This window comes from Onychomys torridus, chromosome 8, assembly GCF_903995425.1.
Source record: "Onychomys torridus chromosome 8, mOncTor1.1, whole genome shotgun sequence".
NCBI classification, from domain to species: Eukaryota; Metazoa; Chordata; class Mammalia; order Rodentia; family Cricetidae; genus Onychomys; species Onychomys torridus.
Window position 1 is genome coordinate 61,366,683 of NC_050450.1, and position 16,259 is coordinate 61,382,941.

Below are 16,259 nucleotides of genomic sequence, written 5' to 3' on the forward strand. Positions count from 1 at the left end.
CCATTGTGAGGTCCCTTGGAAGAGACTTGCAGATATGTGGTTCTGTACCTACCTGTGCTTGCCCAGGGGCACCAAACAAAGCAGCATCACAAGATTTGTTAAGTCTTAGAATTGCTTCTCAAGTCTACAGGTGAATTTCATTTACTAAATAAACGAAACTGTCAGGGTTTGGATTTGAAATATTTGGGGTTTTGATGCTGACTTTTACAATTACTAGTAAGTCACAGTGTCAGTTCACTCAAGGGCATCTTACCATGGAGTGCTTGGCTTTCTTCAGGGGAGCCCTCGGGTGTGGTGTGTGCAGCAGTGTCCACCCTTAGCTCCCTTTCTCTTCAGTGACAAGGAGCTCTTGAGCCAGTGTGCATATGGCCTTTGGGTCTCTGTCAGCCAAGAACTCTTATCACAGCAGAGAGAGAGAAAGGCCTAGGAGAGTGGCTAGGTTACAACAGAAGTGCAGCCCACATGTCAGAGGTCAGATAGACTGCAGGACAGTCCTGAGCATCATTTTCATGTAGACCTTGATGTGTGTGTCATGAAGTCAGCCTGTGTGGTGTGTATGTGTTAGTATCATAGTTATCTATGTATGCACACAGGGTGTTTCTGGGTTGTGGGGGAGTTTTCACTCAGGTGGATCATCTCACTTCTTAACTATGACAAGAAAATGAGACATCCCAATATTTCTCTAAATATACTTTTTAATTTTACTTTTTTCTGGTCTTTATCATTTTTTAGGTGCAGCAGAAGGAAAGTGGTTTAAAATACAAGTCTTTCCTGGACTTCACAGGTCTTGATTTGCAGATCTTCTGGAATTTTTACAGTAAATTAAAGCAAAAGTAGGTCAAAATTTGTTATAAAGTGACAATCATAAAAGCTGAAATGGATATTTTTTCTAACTTTTTCCTTATATGTATTCTTCTGATTTGAAATATTTGATTGTTGAAAATGACACCTCAGATTTCTATAAAATGTTTAGGAAGCATTTCCCCAAACATTTCCTTCTGATTGTTCTGCTAAGTAAATAGGTCAGGTGTTATAGTGATACAAGTTGAACATCTCTTATCCAAAACCCCAAAATTGGAAAAAAAAATTTCATATGTCACAAGTGGAAAATTCCACATCTCACTTCATGAATCACAGTCAAAATGCAGCTGAGCTAAAAATATTGTATGGTTGGGAGTCATAGCCCAGAGATGTAGTGCTAACTTAGCATGTATAAGGCCCTGGCTTCAGTTCCCAGCACTGCAGAAAAGGGGAAAGAAGTTGTATACAAAACAAATGGATTTCGTATTTAAAAATTATTCACTTGTTTATTTGTGTGTGTGTATGTGTGTGTGTGTGTGTGTGAGAGAGAGAGAGAGAGAGAGAGAGAGAGAGAGAGAGAGAGAGAGAGAGAGACTTGATGCTCATAAGGGTGGGTATGTGGACCTGTGTATATGTGGAGGCCAGAAGAGACATTGGGCATCACATTTTTTTAGCTAGACTGGAAGCCAGTAAACCCTAGAAATCCTGTCTCTGATCCCCCACCTCCTCCCCAAACACACACACACACACACACACACACACACACACACACACAGACACACACACACACACACCTTGGAGCTGGGTTACTGCATTCACAGGAATGCCTAGCTTGTTACATGAGAAGTGGAATCTGAATACCAGTTTTTATGATTGTGAAGCAAGCCATCTCCCCAACTCCATGAATTTCATATTCAAACTTGGGTCTCGACTCCAAGAGAGCTCCCTTCCCTCCCCATCCCCTCTCTTCTCCTCACATCCCCTTTTCTCCCCCTTTCCGCCCCTCCCCTCCCCTCCCCTCTTCTCCACACCATTCCCTTCCTTCCCTTTCCCTCTCTGATGCATGCATGCATGTGCTAGTATTCCAAAATCATGGGAAAAATCCAAAGTTTAAGCCTCTTCTGTTGTGATCCCAGCTTTTTAGATAAAGGACATGATTTGACTCCTCATCTTACAGGTGAAGAAACGAATCAGAAATATGCTTCCTTCCACAGTGGGCAGTCAGACAGGTTCTGTTTTCAGGTGTTTGGTAGTGTTCCTCCCAGCTTCCTCTGGCTTGGCGTTCCTTTACTGAACGTGATGGCTTGAGGGAACTCGGTTGTAGACAGTATATGGCTTTGGAGGGTGAAATGAACCTGTCCTTCTGTTCTCTGATGTTCTTTGTCCTTCTGAAGCCCAAGGGAAGAATGCATTTGTGCGCAGACCCTGCTGCTGCAGCTTCTGCAGAGCTGCTTCTCAGTGCTGCAGAGTGACCCACCAGCTGCCTCTGAGGAGGAGAAGCCTGCCGCACAGTGTCCTGAGGGAATGCAGGCTGCCAAGGAGCTCTACACACACTTATGTGATGGTAGGGACTGGGGTTTGCCTTGAATGTGACTTTGTACAGTGTCCACTTGCATATAGAAGTGTGAGGGGTCCAGTGATCATGTGAGCCAGAGATTGGCACTGTGGGACATGAACCAACCTCCCTCCCTCCTTCCCTCCCTTCCTCCTTTTCTTTTCTTTCTTTTTTCCTTGAGAATGGTCTCAAACTTCTGATCTTCTTGTCTTTACCTTCTGGGTACCAGAATTATAAGCAAGTGCCATTGTACTGTTTTATGTGATCCTGAACCTCAAACCCAAAGCATCACAAATGCTAGGCAAGCATTCTGCCAACTGGTTTACATCCATAACATAACAGGAGCATTTTGTTTGTTGCCTTTTGGATTACTATTTTGAATTGAGGATTTGTTCTTTTACAGCCAGCTTCCTGCTAGTTCCACATGCAGTTCTATTAACATTGAGGGTAATTACTATCACACTGTTCAGCCTTATTTTCAGTCAAGACACTGGGATGAGGTCAGGAGATTGAGAGTGAGAGATTGTAATAACAGATTGTGGATGAAACACATGCCGCATCTGAGAGTGTTTTTAAGGCTTTGCCAAGTGTGTCTGAAGAGAACAAAGACAAAAGCTTGTCCATATAGTCTTTGTTTTAGTTTCATGCAAACAAAAACTAAAGTACTTATACTGCCTAATGTATATACAGAAATAGCTCGCTTTGATACAAAGTACAACAGGGAGAGTTGTGAATCTAATCAGTTATAGCAGTCAGTGAGTGAATAGATGGAATGTGGTATAGCTGACCCATTGTTCTTTCTCCATTAGTGGTAGATAGAGCTGATGGAGATTCCGTGCCCATGGAGATCCTAAAACAAGAAGTCAGGAACACCCTTCTCAATGGGGCTGCCATCTTCTTTCCTGATCGACAGACCCGGCGGGACCAGCTCTTCACCATGATGGTAACTATGTACCAAAAGTGTGGGTGCCATGACTGAGTTAGTCTTTATCTTCTCTAAATACACGACAGTGTTTTCTGACACAATCACGATCTGCCAAGCTTTGCATGAGCATTTGAAGGAAGTGTACTATACTCAGTCTGGATTTCACAATTGTCCTCTTCATAGCCACAGTGTAGCTTCACCCTTATGACTTGCCTACAACCAAATATTCTTACCTTCTTTCCCAAGAAATTAGAGCAGTTACAATAAGAAATTAGAGCAGTTACAATAAGAAATTAGAGCAGTTACAAGAAGAAATTAGAGCAGTTACAATATAGCGAATCCTTATCACTCAGTCCAATCTTGCTTCATCACTCTCCAGTTCTCCCACCCACCCAGTGTCACTTTGAAGTAAACCCCTGACCTGTTGTATTAATAACCAGCTTAATAGGTGACTGAAGAAAACATAACCAGGTGCTAATCCTCAGTTGGTTCTTCTTACCCTCCTAGGGCCCTTCTCCGTGTTACTGAGAGTCGGTGCTGTGGTAAACGGTACTTTCCATATTCACATAACATTTCCTTTCCTGTTTATCTCCAAGATCACACATGAATATCAACATTACAACATAAGCATTTCAAATTTTGAAAGTCCTACAGTATTTAAAAATTCAGTCTCTTTTAAAATCTAATCTTTGTAAAATTCCAAAATCTCTTTAAAAATTAAAAGTGTCTCAACTGTGGGCTCCTGTAAAATCAAGACTAAGTTAAATACTGTCTTACTTCAAGAGGGAAGAACCAGGGCACAGTCACTGTCAAAGTGAAAGCAAATCAAACTCCAAGGGTAGAAATAACTCAGTATCAATACTGGCACTCACTCATCTTCCGGGCTCCTCCAAAGGGCTCTGGTCACTTCTCCAGCTCTGCTCTCTGCAGAACACACAGCTTGTCTCCTAAGCTCAGGCCAGTTCCACTCCACACCTGTTGCTATAGTTGATGGTCGTCCCATGGTACTGGACTCTCCAACACACCGGACCCTCTTGCTGCAACTGGGCTGCACTCTCTCCAATAGCCTTTCTTGGGCTCTTGTCATGGTGCTGAGTCTCAACTTCTCTGCATGACCCCTTTAGTTCTGGGCCTTCAACTGCTACTGAAGCTGTACTTTCTCCAGTAGCCTTGCCTGGCCTCTCACAGTGCCAAGCCTCAGCTGTTCTCTATGACTCCTTCATGCCTTCAAAACCAGCACCACCTGAATGATTCATATATATATATATATATATATATATATATATATATATACACACACACACACACACACATACAAGTTTGGGTGCCAGTGTGAGGTACAACTTTGGCTGCCTCTGGAATACAACTTCTGTGTGCTGACTTTGAGGAAACACTTCCTAGAAGATTTCTGTGGTGATATATTGTGTGCTCTAATAAAATTTGCCTGAAGATTAGAGAACAGAACAAGCCACTAGATTAAACATACCCCAATAATGCTGGTCTCTTCTTAATCACTGCTAATTTCTTAGCTCCAGCTGATCATTGTCAATCGTCCCAGGAAAGCAACAGTTTTACTTTAGTGGTTCTGGTCTCTTATTAATCACAGCCGATTCTTCAACCCCAGCTAACCAGAACCACAGATTCATAACTCAAAATATGCAATTGTTGTAGTAGAGTCTTTAGGTGGCTCTCAAACTCCCCTCTGGACCTTCATAAGCCAGACCTCCATCATGTGCATGTCTCTCAGCACTCTTATCTCCTAAGCTCCCATAGAACAGCTCACTAACTAAGCTTTGAACACTCAGTGGCTCTTCCAGCCCGAATTTCCAGAGTCCTTTTACAGTCCTCAAAAAACAACATGATCAGGTCTCTCACAGCAATACACCATGACCCAGGTACCAATTTCTGTCTTAGTTGGGGTTTCTGTTGTTTTGATGAGAAACCATGACCAAAGCAACTTGGAGAGAGAAGGGCTTATTTAAAGGAAGTCAGGGCAGGAACCTGGAGGCAGGAGCTGATACAAAAGCCATGGAGAAGTGCTGTTCACAGGCTTAGTTGGATGCTATGAGATGGTCCAGTGGGTGGTGGTGTTCTGTGCTGCTCTAAGGTCTCAAGAATGTTATGGAATCAATTTTCTAAATGTACAGTTTCTGGTTTCCTAGAAGAATGTCACTGAGCATGAACACAAGCAGTCTCTGCAACTCACTTTCCGTTCACTCTGCACATATTTTAGGTAAGTTTACTTCTCTTTATCTGTCAAGTACTTGGAATCTTTGCAAAATTATTATTATTTTAGCTATTTCTTGTTTCTCATGTCCTTTGGAATTGTGCTTTCTCTGCTGATCTAAAAAGATCAATTTGTGAAGTTCCTACTAGGTATAAGCATGATTGGAATAGTGATGTACCCCAAGTCCCCAGTCATTATAAAAAAAAAGTTATAGTTGGGCCCCCTGTGGATTACTTTCTGAGTGCTTCAGTTTCTAAGGGAATTTTAAAGAAAAAATATATAACTAAAGGAGGTTCAGGTCTTATATTTAAATCTACAGACCCAACTACTTAAAAACTAACTGCAATCCAATGTAGTGGCACATGCCTTTAATTCCAGCATTTAGGCAGCAGAAACAGGAGAATCTCTGGGAGTTTAAGGCCAACCTGGGCTACATACATAGTGAGTTTCCAGGTCTGTCTAGGTTACATAGAAAAGCCCTGTCTCAAAAACAAAAACAAGGCTGGGGAGATGGCTTAGCTGGTAAAGTGCTTGCCTTGCAAGAAGACTTGAGTTCAATCCCCAGAATCTTTTTTTTTAAAAAAAAAAAAAAACAGCTAGGCATGGTGGTGTGACTTGTAATCCCAGTGCTGGGGAGACAGAGATAGATGGACCCCTAGGGCTTGCTGATCAGTCAGCCAAGGTGGCAAGTCCCTGGCCAATGAGTGACCCTTTCTCAAACACAGTAGGCAGTTCCTGAAGAACAATACACAAGGTTATCTTCTGGCTTCCATACACATGTACAACACACACACACACACACACACACATAAAAGCATAGAATAGTAGTTTGCAGAAACAAGAGAAGTGGGAATGGGGAGGACTTGAAGATGTGTTGTTATCCAAGATGCTAATGGATTTGCATATAATGGACCATATAGCTTGTCTTTTGGACCCCTGACATTGAAATCTGTCTACATTCTTTTTTGGAACCTTCGGGGTAGAAAACATGAAAATCCTCTTCTGTAACCAGATGTTTGACAAGTTTGTGTCCTTTCAGTGATAAAGATCCAGGAGGACTTCTGCTTTTACCTGAGAAAAGTGACCTGACCAACACAAACAGCAGTGAGGTCCTGGCGGTTATGAACACCCTCCTCTCTGTTGCTGCTCGAGAGGTACCTAGTGACAGCGACCTGCTGTCTTTCCTTCCTGCTTTCAGGAGCATGATTATGCCAGTCACTGTGCCCTCCTTGTAGCCCTCATTTGCAATATGATTATACTTGGATATTGACTGTTTCACATGGACACAGAGGTTCCCAGCCAGTCTCTGCAATCAAATTAGGGGCTTTTTGTTTACCTCAGCAAGAAGCCAAAATGTAAGAGTCCTTGCTTGCTAAGACTTCTATGAACAGAGGGATGAAGTCATCAAGTGCCCGGGGAGTACTGGTCAGTGAGCTCAGCAAGGTCTGATTTTTTTGATATCTTTTTTTCTAATTTTAAACTGATTTGACTTTTTAAAAACTTAAGATCAGTTCATGAATTTTCTGCCCTAATAACTATGATACTATGATCTCTTTATCTTGTGCTGGTGATATATTTATATTTTGTACGTCTCAGAATGCAGCCCATACTGCTACCAAATAAGCACTGCCTGACAGAAATATGGTTTCCAGGCCCCACCCCATGCTGCTCTTTTCAAAATCTTAAGCATTTTTACCAAGCACCCCAGGAGACTCTGAGATAGCCTCCTTGGTTAACTCTAGGAACCTGAGATTTCAAGGTGCTCGCATAGTAGGAGAAAGCTATTTGGAAATGTGGACTTCAGAATCTTGTACCTTGTGGTTGAGTGTCTTTAAGTCAATTTGTTTGTTTATTTGTTATTTGTTTATTTTTGGTGCTTTTGGTTTTGTATACAGTCTCATCTATCCCAGACTAGCCAGGATGACTTCAAGTCTGTGATTCTTCTGCCTCTGCCCCCTGTGTGCCTTGACTAGAGGTGGCATGTGCCACCTACCCAGTTTTTATAGTGCTGGGATGAAATGCAGGGCTTCGTGTATGTTAGGCAACACACCAACTGAGCCATATCCCTGGCCCTGACCTCCTCCAGTTGTTAGTCCCCCCTGTTATCAAGTTGTCGATAGAGCCACGGCAGGGGTGGGCTATTGAGCCGCTCCTCCACTAGCCCTTCTTCACAGAGCATCTGGGCGAACTGAGTCACCAATGGCCATAGGCCCGCTGAGACTGACTACTGTCTAGCTGCCATGTCTCAAACTAACATGACTTTCGCATTACATTTATTCTGGTTTTGACTTGGTGCTCTCTATCATGTTTCTGGACTCTTTTGCCCTTCTCTGAGTCTTCCTTGTAATGCTCACTCTAATTCTTGCCTACATGTGCTCTCTACCCCAGCTAGCCACTGCTCACTCTAGTCTCCATCTTGTTTCTGCCATTCCTATGCCTTGAACCTCATCGCCATCCTGTATGTTCCTCAAGTGCAAGTCTTTCTAAACTCTCCCCAGTCCCATGCTTCTGTGGGAGGAGTTGCTAAATGCTGGAACCAGGACTAAAATCTGGGCCACTCTGCCTTGTCCTCTTTCCACAGGGTCACACTTGTAAGCTATAACTAGAGCAATGAGGTGGCATTTGTGCTTGAGAATTTTCTGTGAGCCTTAGCATTTGGAGATGAAGCACTTATCCTGTCACCCCTGTCTCATCTGAACACAGGGGAAGTTAGATCTGCATTGAACCACCTAGGCAGAGATCATTCAGCCTCTAACATAGTGCCCTGAGATACTGGCTTGCCTGAAAGTTTTCTCCTGAGCTTGTTAATTCACCTGTATCCACTGTGAATCCACAGCTGCCTGCTGTGTACAAGGCCCTGTGCCAGGCACAGAGGATATAGTGATAGAGGAACCCGGTCTGGAGAGCAGAAGACATGTGGTCACATGTGATCAGACACTTCTCACTGTGCAGTCATGCCATCAGAGGGTGGGCATGTGGTCCTGGGAGAGCCTGGGGAGCACACCTAGGCCTTTCTAAAGGAGTTCAAGAAAGGCATTTTGAAGAAGGTGGTGCTGGAGCCTGGGCAAGACATAAATAAGGTCTTGTCTAGCAGAGATGAAGATGGAGGCAGTGTAGACTGAGGGAGCCTGTGACAAAATGGGAAGGAACAGGTGCTTACAGAGAAGAACAGCAGTGAGTGGACTCTGGACATGTAGAGCCTCAGGAGGTGAGATCTGGCTGCACACTCCAGAAAGGAGTCAGTGCTGGGACCATAATATATAACATGCCGGTGCTTGCTGAAGCTCTGACTGGCAGCGGGGCACTTGGAGGGCATCTACAAAGAAAGGACGGCTGGAAGAGCAGGAAGGGTCATGGCAGGATTTGAAGAGAACTGCCGCTCAGCAGGGAGGAAAGTGAGGGGTGGGTGAGCGGAGCATCTGAGGTGTAGGGAGAAGCTTTGACCTCCAGGTGACACCTGTGAGGATCATGGTGTCCCCAGAAACAGGAAAAAGAGAGGCAGAAGTAAAACCACATTAAATGAAGGCACCTTTAAGTTTTTTCAGTTTATTTTTATTTTATGTGTGTAAGTATTTTGCCTGCATGTATGTATGTATGTATGTATGTATGTATGTATGTATGCGCATGACATCCATGCCTGGTGCCTTTGGAGGACAGAAGAGGGTATAGGATCCCTTGGAACTGGAGTTACAGATGGTTGTGAGCCACCATGTGGGTATTGGGTACTGAATCCAGGTCCTCTGCAAAAAGTAATAAGTGTTCTCAACCTCTGAACCAATTCAGCTCTCCATCCTTTTTCCCCCCTTTAAAAAAAAAATAGAGCCAGATGTGGTGGTGTACACTTTTAAGCCCAGCACTTGGGAGGCAGGGACAGGCAGCTTTATGAGTTTGAGCTAGTCTGATCTACAGCGTGAGTTCAAGGACAGCCAGGGCTACACAGAGAAACCGTAGCTAAAAACAAACAAACAAACAAACAAAAAAACTAAATAAATAAATGAGTGAGTGAATGAATGAATGAATGGAGGGTCTCACACCCTAGCTGGCCTGGAACTCAATGTATAGAACAGTCTAGCCTTGAACTCACAGAAATCCACCCACCTCTGCCTCCTGAGTGCTAGAATTTAAAGTATGTGCCACCATGCCCAACTATTTATGATGAGGTACACATGCAGAAGAGGATGGGTGGATGGGTGGGTGGGTGGGTGGGTAACACACACACACACACACACACACACACACACACACACACACACACACACATACACACACACACACAATTTAAAAATCAAAACTCTCTTTAAGGACTGGTCTCTCTGAAGTCCAGGCTCCCTGCAACTAGCCCTTTGGTGGCCCAGCTTCCTCACTCCTCTCTAAATAATTTCATTTGGGCTTGCTGGTTCCCTGTTTTTCCTTTCTTGTTATTCTTACCCAGGGTGTTTGTTTTGCCTTACAGAATCATATGCATGTAATCCTCTGGGACACATTTGCTTTAATGAGCATTGTTTTTGAGATTCATTAACGTTGACATATGTGCTGTCTTTCATTTGTGTCCAATAGCCTTTCTGACATGTTGTAATTCATCTGATGACTTAGTTCCAGGTTGGGGAAGTTACTCCATAATGGTGCCAATATAAATTATACCTATGATTCTTATGTGCAAGAGTTTATCTCTAGAGGTCAAGTGACCCCCTCAAAGTTTCAAGAACAAAGATGATGGTTAGACATCCATAAAAAGATGAAGTTATTTTAGGGTAGGAGAAATTTGATCAAATACTTGGGAATAGCCACAAAGAGAGAAGAAATATGAATATAGAAGAGAAAGTAGAGATCAGCAGTGGGATGGGTTCCTTGGGGTGCAGAAATGGATGTCCTATGGAGGAAAACCTTTTGAAGAAGGGAGTCTTCAGAAAGCCATCTTTCTTGGCTTGCTACTGGATTGACTATTCCCCATGTGCATGGTGTTTGTTTTGTTTTCTAGTGATAGTTGCTCTGGCAGAGATCTCTCACTGTGCTCTCTGAATAATCTTGTTTGGACACTTTGTCTGCTTTCTTGCAGTGTGAGTTGTTGATGCTCAGCCGGGCCCATGGGGAGGTTGGCTCCGTGCTCTTCTCCCTGTTCTGGTCTGTGCAAGGCAGCCTGCTCTCCTGGTGCTTCCTGCAGCTCAAGAGCACAGACACTGCAGCCAAAGAGCTTGCCATGGATCTTATTGAAAAATGTGAGTGTCAGCAGTCCATGGCCACAGACACGTGTCTGAGTTTGACCTGGCGAGAATGCCCTTCCTTAGTAACTTATGTCCTCACATATCAGGCGTGCATGTGGCTTCCTGTATTATGGCCCTGTAACAGGGCTGACCTGTTTATTTTTATCTCTCTTCTTCTTTAAGACACAGTCTCACTACTAGCCCAGGCTGACCTCAAATTCACAATTTTCCTACCTCAGTTCCATAGTGCTAGGATTACAGGCATGTGTCTCCGTAACTGGCATAGCTTCACTTAGAGAAATGTTATCTCCAATTCTCTGAAAAGTAACAAAAACGAAGGCATCACTCACTTTCAGTGGCAGCCTTTTACTGAAATCTGTACTGCTTCCCCTCCCAGAAGCATTCACAGTGGCTAACAGTCTCATCTGATCTGGAACCCTTGCTTCTGTATCCTTGTAGAGCTGTGGTTCTCAACCTTAGCCCCTAATGCTGAGCCCCTTTAATACATGTTGTGCTGACCCCCAACCATAAAATTATTTCCTTGCCACTTCATAACTGTAATTTTGCTACTGTTCTGAATCGTAATGTAAATATCTATGTTTTCTGATGGTCTTAGGCCACCCCTGAAAAAGGGGCCATTTGCCCCCCAAAAGGGTCGTGACCTACAGGTTGAGAACCACTGCTTTGTAGCTTTATCTTTGGTGACAATTAAGCAAGTATTGTTTCTCCTATACAAAGTATTAACTACTCTCTTTATGTTTTGGTAGATGTGGGACAGTTTCTGGCAAGCATGAGAGTGATTTTGGAATCCCTTTTGTCACAGTATAGTGGAAAGACCATAGTAGAAAAATTATGTAATTCAGTGTTTTCCATGGCAGCTCGTCAACTGGTAAGAGAGAATGGGGCTGTCTGTAATAGGCTGGGAGGGTGCTCAGCCCAGAGAGGGCCTAAGGGGGTGCTAAGCCTCCATTCATCCTCCCGCAGGTCATCTTCCTCCTAGACTTCTGCACTTTAGATGTTCCCCACTGCACACTCCTGAGAGAGTTCAGCACCCTCACAGAGCTGTTGAAGAAGTTATGCAGTGACCCTGAAGGAGGCCTGAGCAAGGTGACTCAAGGTGGCCCTTGAACCTGCATTTTCCTCTCCTGGGAGAGAGTGACTGCTCTGACTGATGCCTCAACATGTAGATCAGTTCTTCCAACAAGGGTAGTAAATGCTGACCCTAGTAGATTTGTTATCATCAGTATCAGAAAAGAGACCCAAAGGAAGCCATGCAATTAATATAGCATGTGAAATTATATAAAATTCATAGGGGTGAATATTCAGCTGAAGTTTAGAAGACTTCAAAGGCAAATTATCTTTTCAGTAAACAAAGTTTCTAATGGTCAGCATCCCACAATAGCCTTATGGCAGTAGAAAATACATTTAATAAGTTTAAAAGGGAGCCAGGGAAGGGGAGAAACCTCAGACTTGCCAACGTCTCAAATAATAATGTTTTGTTAAATATAAAATTAATTTTTTTGTTTTTTTCTCCACTGAAAAGTCATACTTGTAATCATTTGTAAGAAATAGTTCTGTCATAGCTGAAAGACAGAAGCTGGTCACAGCCCTTGGAATATAGTAAAAGCAGGTGTGTGCTGTACTAAGTGATGAGCAGATGTTGATGTCTATATGGACTGCAAGGTCAAACATTCCCTTTAGCCCCACACAGGGCCTTTCCAGAGCTGTCAGAGCCCATGTCCCTGCAGCACTGATAAGCACCCTGTTGTACCAGCTGGAGTGAAGTGATCTGAGCTGTTTTCTTGACTCATTTGTCTTCCTAGCTGGACGTGGAGACCTGGCAGCAGGAACAGCCTGTGGTATTGCATACATGGACTAAGGAATCCACCCACAACTATGAAAACAACTGCCATGAAGTGTCTGTCTTTGTTAGCCCGGGGGCAACTTATTTTGAGGTGGAATTTGATGAAAGATGTGAAACTGAAAAAAGGTGAGGCTCAGGTTCTTTTCTCAAGCTACAGTGGGTCAAAAACAGGAGATGGAAGTAACAGGCACTGTGCCTTCACAGGTATGATTATCTGGAATTTACTGACTCTAGAGGTGGGAAGACACGCTATGACACCAAAGTTGGCACTTATAAATGGCCCAAGGTGAGTGACATTCCCAGAAGTAGGTGAAGTGCCCCTTCTGCAGTTTTTCTCCTTCCCTAGTCCTTGGGACAGTAGAACTATCCTTCTGGGCTAGTGGGTCCAGGAGAAGGGCCCAGAATCCAGCTCTGAGTTAGTTCTGCTTGATGTCTGGGCTAGAGGTTTGGAGATGCCTCCAGCTATTGATGATTGCTGTCAGGAGTCTTGGTTGGGAGCATAGGCCTATGTAACTATGATCGCTGCCTGGGAAGGTTGCAGACAGGTGGTCAGCCTAGGTTTGTAAAGATGAGCAGCTACTTTCCTTCTCATTTTGCTTCTTTGTGAGTACAGTTATAAATATGGGAGCTCAGTTGCATCTTTGTACATTTTTCCTTTAGTAGTTTGAACTTTTGGAAATAGAGACTCCTTCTTAAGCTTAAAAGTTTTAAGTTGCTGTTGACTACTGAGGTGCAGCCTCCTGCCATCTCTTTGACCACATGACTTTGTTTGTCTCTAGAAAGTGACCTTCAAGGATGGTCCTCGGCTGCAGTTCCTCTTTCATTCTGACAGCAGTAACAATGAGTGGGGCTACAAGTTCACTGTCACTGCCTATGGCCTGCCTGATGTCGCTGTGTCTTGGGGTTTGGACTTGCAACTCCTTGTCTCTCGACTGATGGGGCGTCTTGCTTCCCAGTGCATGGCACTCAAGTCAACGCATCGTAAGTCCACAGCCCTGATTGCTTTTTATCAGAACCATGTTGAAGAGCAAGCTGGGGCTCTCTTCAGGGTGGTCCTTACATAGGGACAGAGCAAGGTACTGATAACATTGGCACCGTCGTCAGGAAATTTCCTGACTCGGGCTTTAGCCCTCAACACAGAGGGTGCCTGGAATCTGTCTATGGAGGATAAGTGGGTGAGGAGCCAAGTTTTAGCAAGCATGGTGATTTTTCTTTTGTAAATAGGCTTAGGTATACTCTAGCCAGAGGGCAGAGATACAGAATCAAATAACTGTGTGTCCTGTAAGTGGATATTTATGTAGGCTGTAGATATAGACATATGCCTTTATATTAAAATAATTTAACTTGTTATTAAACTCTTCCAAGATTTAGAATAAACCTTTCTAAGACTCGCAGAATGAATCTTTCTGTTTTCAGGCCTAGTGGCACATGCTTTAAACCCCAGCACTCCGGAGGTAGAGACAGGTGGGTCTCTCTAAGACTGGGGTCTGCCTGGTCTTCATGTGAGCTCTGGGCCATATAGTGAAGCCCTGTCTAAAAACTTTTGGTTTCTGTTTCATTATCCTTCTATATCATTTCTCATGTTTTTCCAATTGTAAAAGTAAAATATCATAAGAAAATGGCATTTGGGAAAACGAAACAAACAAAAGCCCAGAACAATAGCAGCCTCTCCCCACACCTGGAGATGACTGTGCCCAGCACTGTATGTCTCCCTAGACTTGGCTTCTGTTCTTACTTATATCTCGGGTGAGTGTTTAATTATTTCGTGTGAAAACAGCTTCAAATGGTGAGTGTTTTTCACCTGAGAGGTGGCTCCACCATGCTTCTCTGCTCACTAAGTCTCTTCTGCACTCCACCCATAGCAGAGCAGCACTCCGGCCTCAAGCTCCAGGTTGATCCATGGTGTATGTTCATGAGGTGTCACAATTCGTTCTCAGAAGTGTAGGTGTATTTCCTCCAAAAAATTTTTTAACATTTTCTTTGTCAGCTTAAAGAGTTTTGTGTACTGAATTAAAAATAGAAATCTCACCGGGTGGTGGTAGCACACACCTTTAATTCCAGCACTCGGGAGGTAGAGGCAGGCGGATCTCTGTGAGTTTGAGGCCAACCTGGGCTACAGACTGAGTTCCAGCACAGGCTCCAAAGAGAAACCCTGTCTTCGAAAAACAAAAAACAAAACAAAAGAAGTCTCATGAGCCCCCTTTTCTCTACAGAATTAGGCAGTAACATGGCAGTATCACAGGCAAAACTGGCTTCAGTCCTGAATTCTCCATTGTGGAAACCTGTCTTCAGGCATCAGATTTGTCCAGAGTTAGAATTAGCAGCAAGCTGGCCCACTCACCCACACCAGGATGGGAAGGAGGTATTTACTCTTCGGTCACCTTTCTGTTTATGTGGAAACTTGCGGCTTGTATCTGTTGCCTTAAGTTAAAACACTGTGTTTATGTCTTCGCACCTCTGGGGGGCTGTGAGCTCCTTGAGGCTGGAGCTGCCATTGTTATTTTTATCCCCACTGCGTACAGCAGGGGCCTGAATACAGTGAGTGGTGGCAAGTGTGGATGAATGACTGTGAAATAGTCGTGCTCAGTGAATCTCTTGGTGTCACCACACAGTGGACACACAGGGCCACACTTTAAATGATCTGTGTGGTCTCTCCTGTTCCCCACTGAACTGTAGCCCTCAGTTTAGGTATATAACGTTTGAAAACAAGTCTGCCTCTGTCTTACTTCTCCCTCTTTTCCCATCCTTCTCTTTTCCTTCCTTCGTCTCCACTTTGCTCTCTCCCTCCCAAGTTATCCTCGATTGATTCCAAACCTAGTGGCTCTTCCTCGTCTGCTCTCCACTCTGTCTCTTAAACTACTGCCCTTCAGGCCATGTCCTTCTGTCTGTGATAGTCGAGTATCTTTCCTCACTGACTGTCCTTTCTCCCTCTTTGTTGCCTTGCCCCTCCTTCATTAAAGGGTAGGCTTCCTTTGCTTTCCCATAACCCCCCAAGACATCGTCTTCTGTCCTTTCTTACTGTCCCGCTTATGGGAATAATCCCATAATCCTCCTGGCCCTAGTTCTCCAAATTCCAGTATTTTCTTAGGTATTTCCATTTCAACATCCTGCCTCTCGTTAAGTCCAAAGTGTGAAGCCAGAATGTCTCCCCAACAGACTGTTCAGTGGTCATTATCTGCCCAGCCTTCGGCCACTGCTCCACAGCTTTCTTCATCTGTGCCCTGTTCTTGCCCTTCCTATGCAGTCAACTATAAGCCCAATAGATTCTTCCTTATGATGTGCATCTCTGTCCTCCCCTTTGTCTCCATCTTTACCCAAGCCCCCTCTTTGCACCTGCATTATTACATCAGGACCTACCAAGTATTTTTTTTGTTTTTGTTTTTTGTTTTTGTTTTTAATCACTGCATTATCTTGTCATTCCACTGCCAAGCACCATTAATGGCTCCCCATTGCTCACAGGGTGAAGTCTAAACTCCTCAGTGTGACAGTCAAGGCTCTCTACAGTCTCCTTTCACCTTACCTATCTGACTCTAGTTCCCACCACTCCCCAGCTGAGACTTCAGGCCAGGTCAGTCTCCCCGCTGACTCTTAACCTCTGCAAATGGTTGTATCTCAGGGCCAAGGCATCCTCCCTTCCTTCAGTGTCCATCCCTAAGCCTGTGTTCTTCAGGAGGCTTTTCTTAATG

General features: G+C 44.0%; 1 protein-coding gene across 1 annotated transcript in view; it reads left to right on the forward strand.

Moving 5' to 3' along the window:
* The window catches only part of Zzef1 (zinc finger ZZ-type and EF-hand domain containing 1), a 110,352-nt gene that overhangs the window by 34,074 nt on the left and 60,019 nt on the right, over positions 1 to 16,259 (forward strand). The window contains exons 12-23 of the mRNA XM_036195252.1: positions 733 to 833; positions 2,196 to 2,365; positions 3,166 to 3,299; positions 5,444 to 5,514; positions 6,548 to 6,662; positions 10,565 to 10,724; positions 11,477 to 11,598; positions 11,694 to 11,816; positions 12,533 to 12,699; positions 12,778 to 12,859; positions 13,353 to 13,554; positions 14,787 to 14,935. Coding sequence (XP_036051145.1) covers positions 733 to 833; positions 2,196 to 2,365; positions 3,166 to 3,299; positions 5,444 to 5,514; positions 6,548 to 6,662; positions 10,565 to 10,724; positions 11,477 to 11,598; positions 11,694 to 11,816; positions 12,533 to 12,699; positions 12,778 to 12,859; positions 13,353 to 13,554; positions 14,787 to 14,935 — 1,596 coding nt within the window. The remainder of the gene's footprint in view (positions 1 to 732; positions 834 to 2,195; positions 2,366 to 3,165; positions 3,300 to 5,443; positions 5,515 to 6,547; positions 6,663 to 10,564; positions 10,725 to 11,476; positions 11,599 to 11,693; positions 11,817 to 12,532; positions 12,700 to 12,777; positions 12,860 to 13,352; positions 13,555 to 14,786; positions 14,936 to 16,259) is intronic.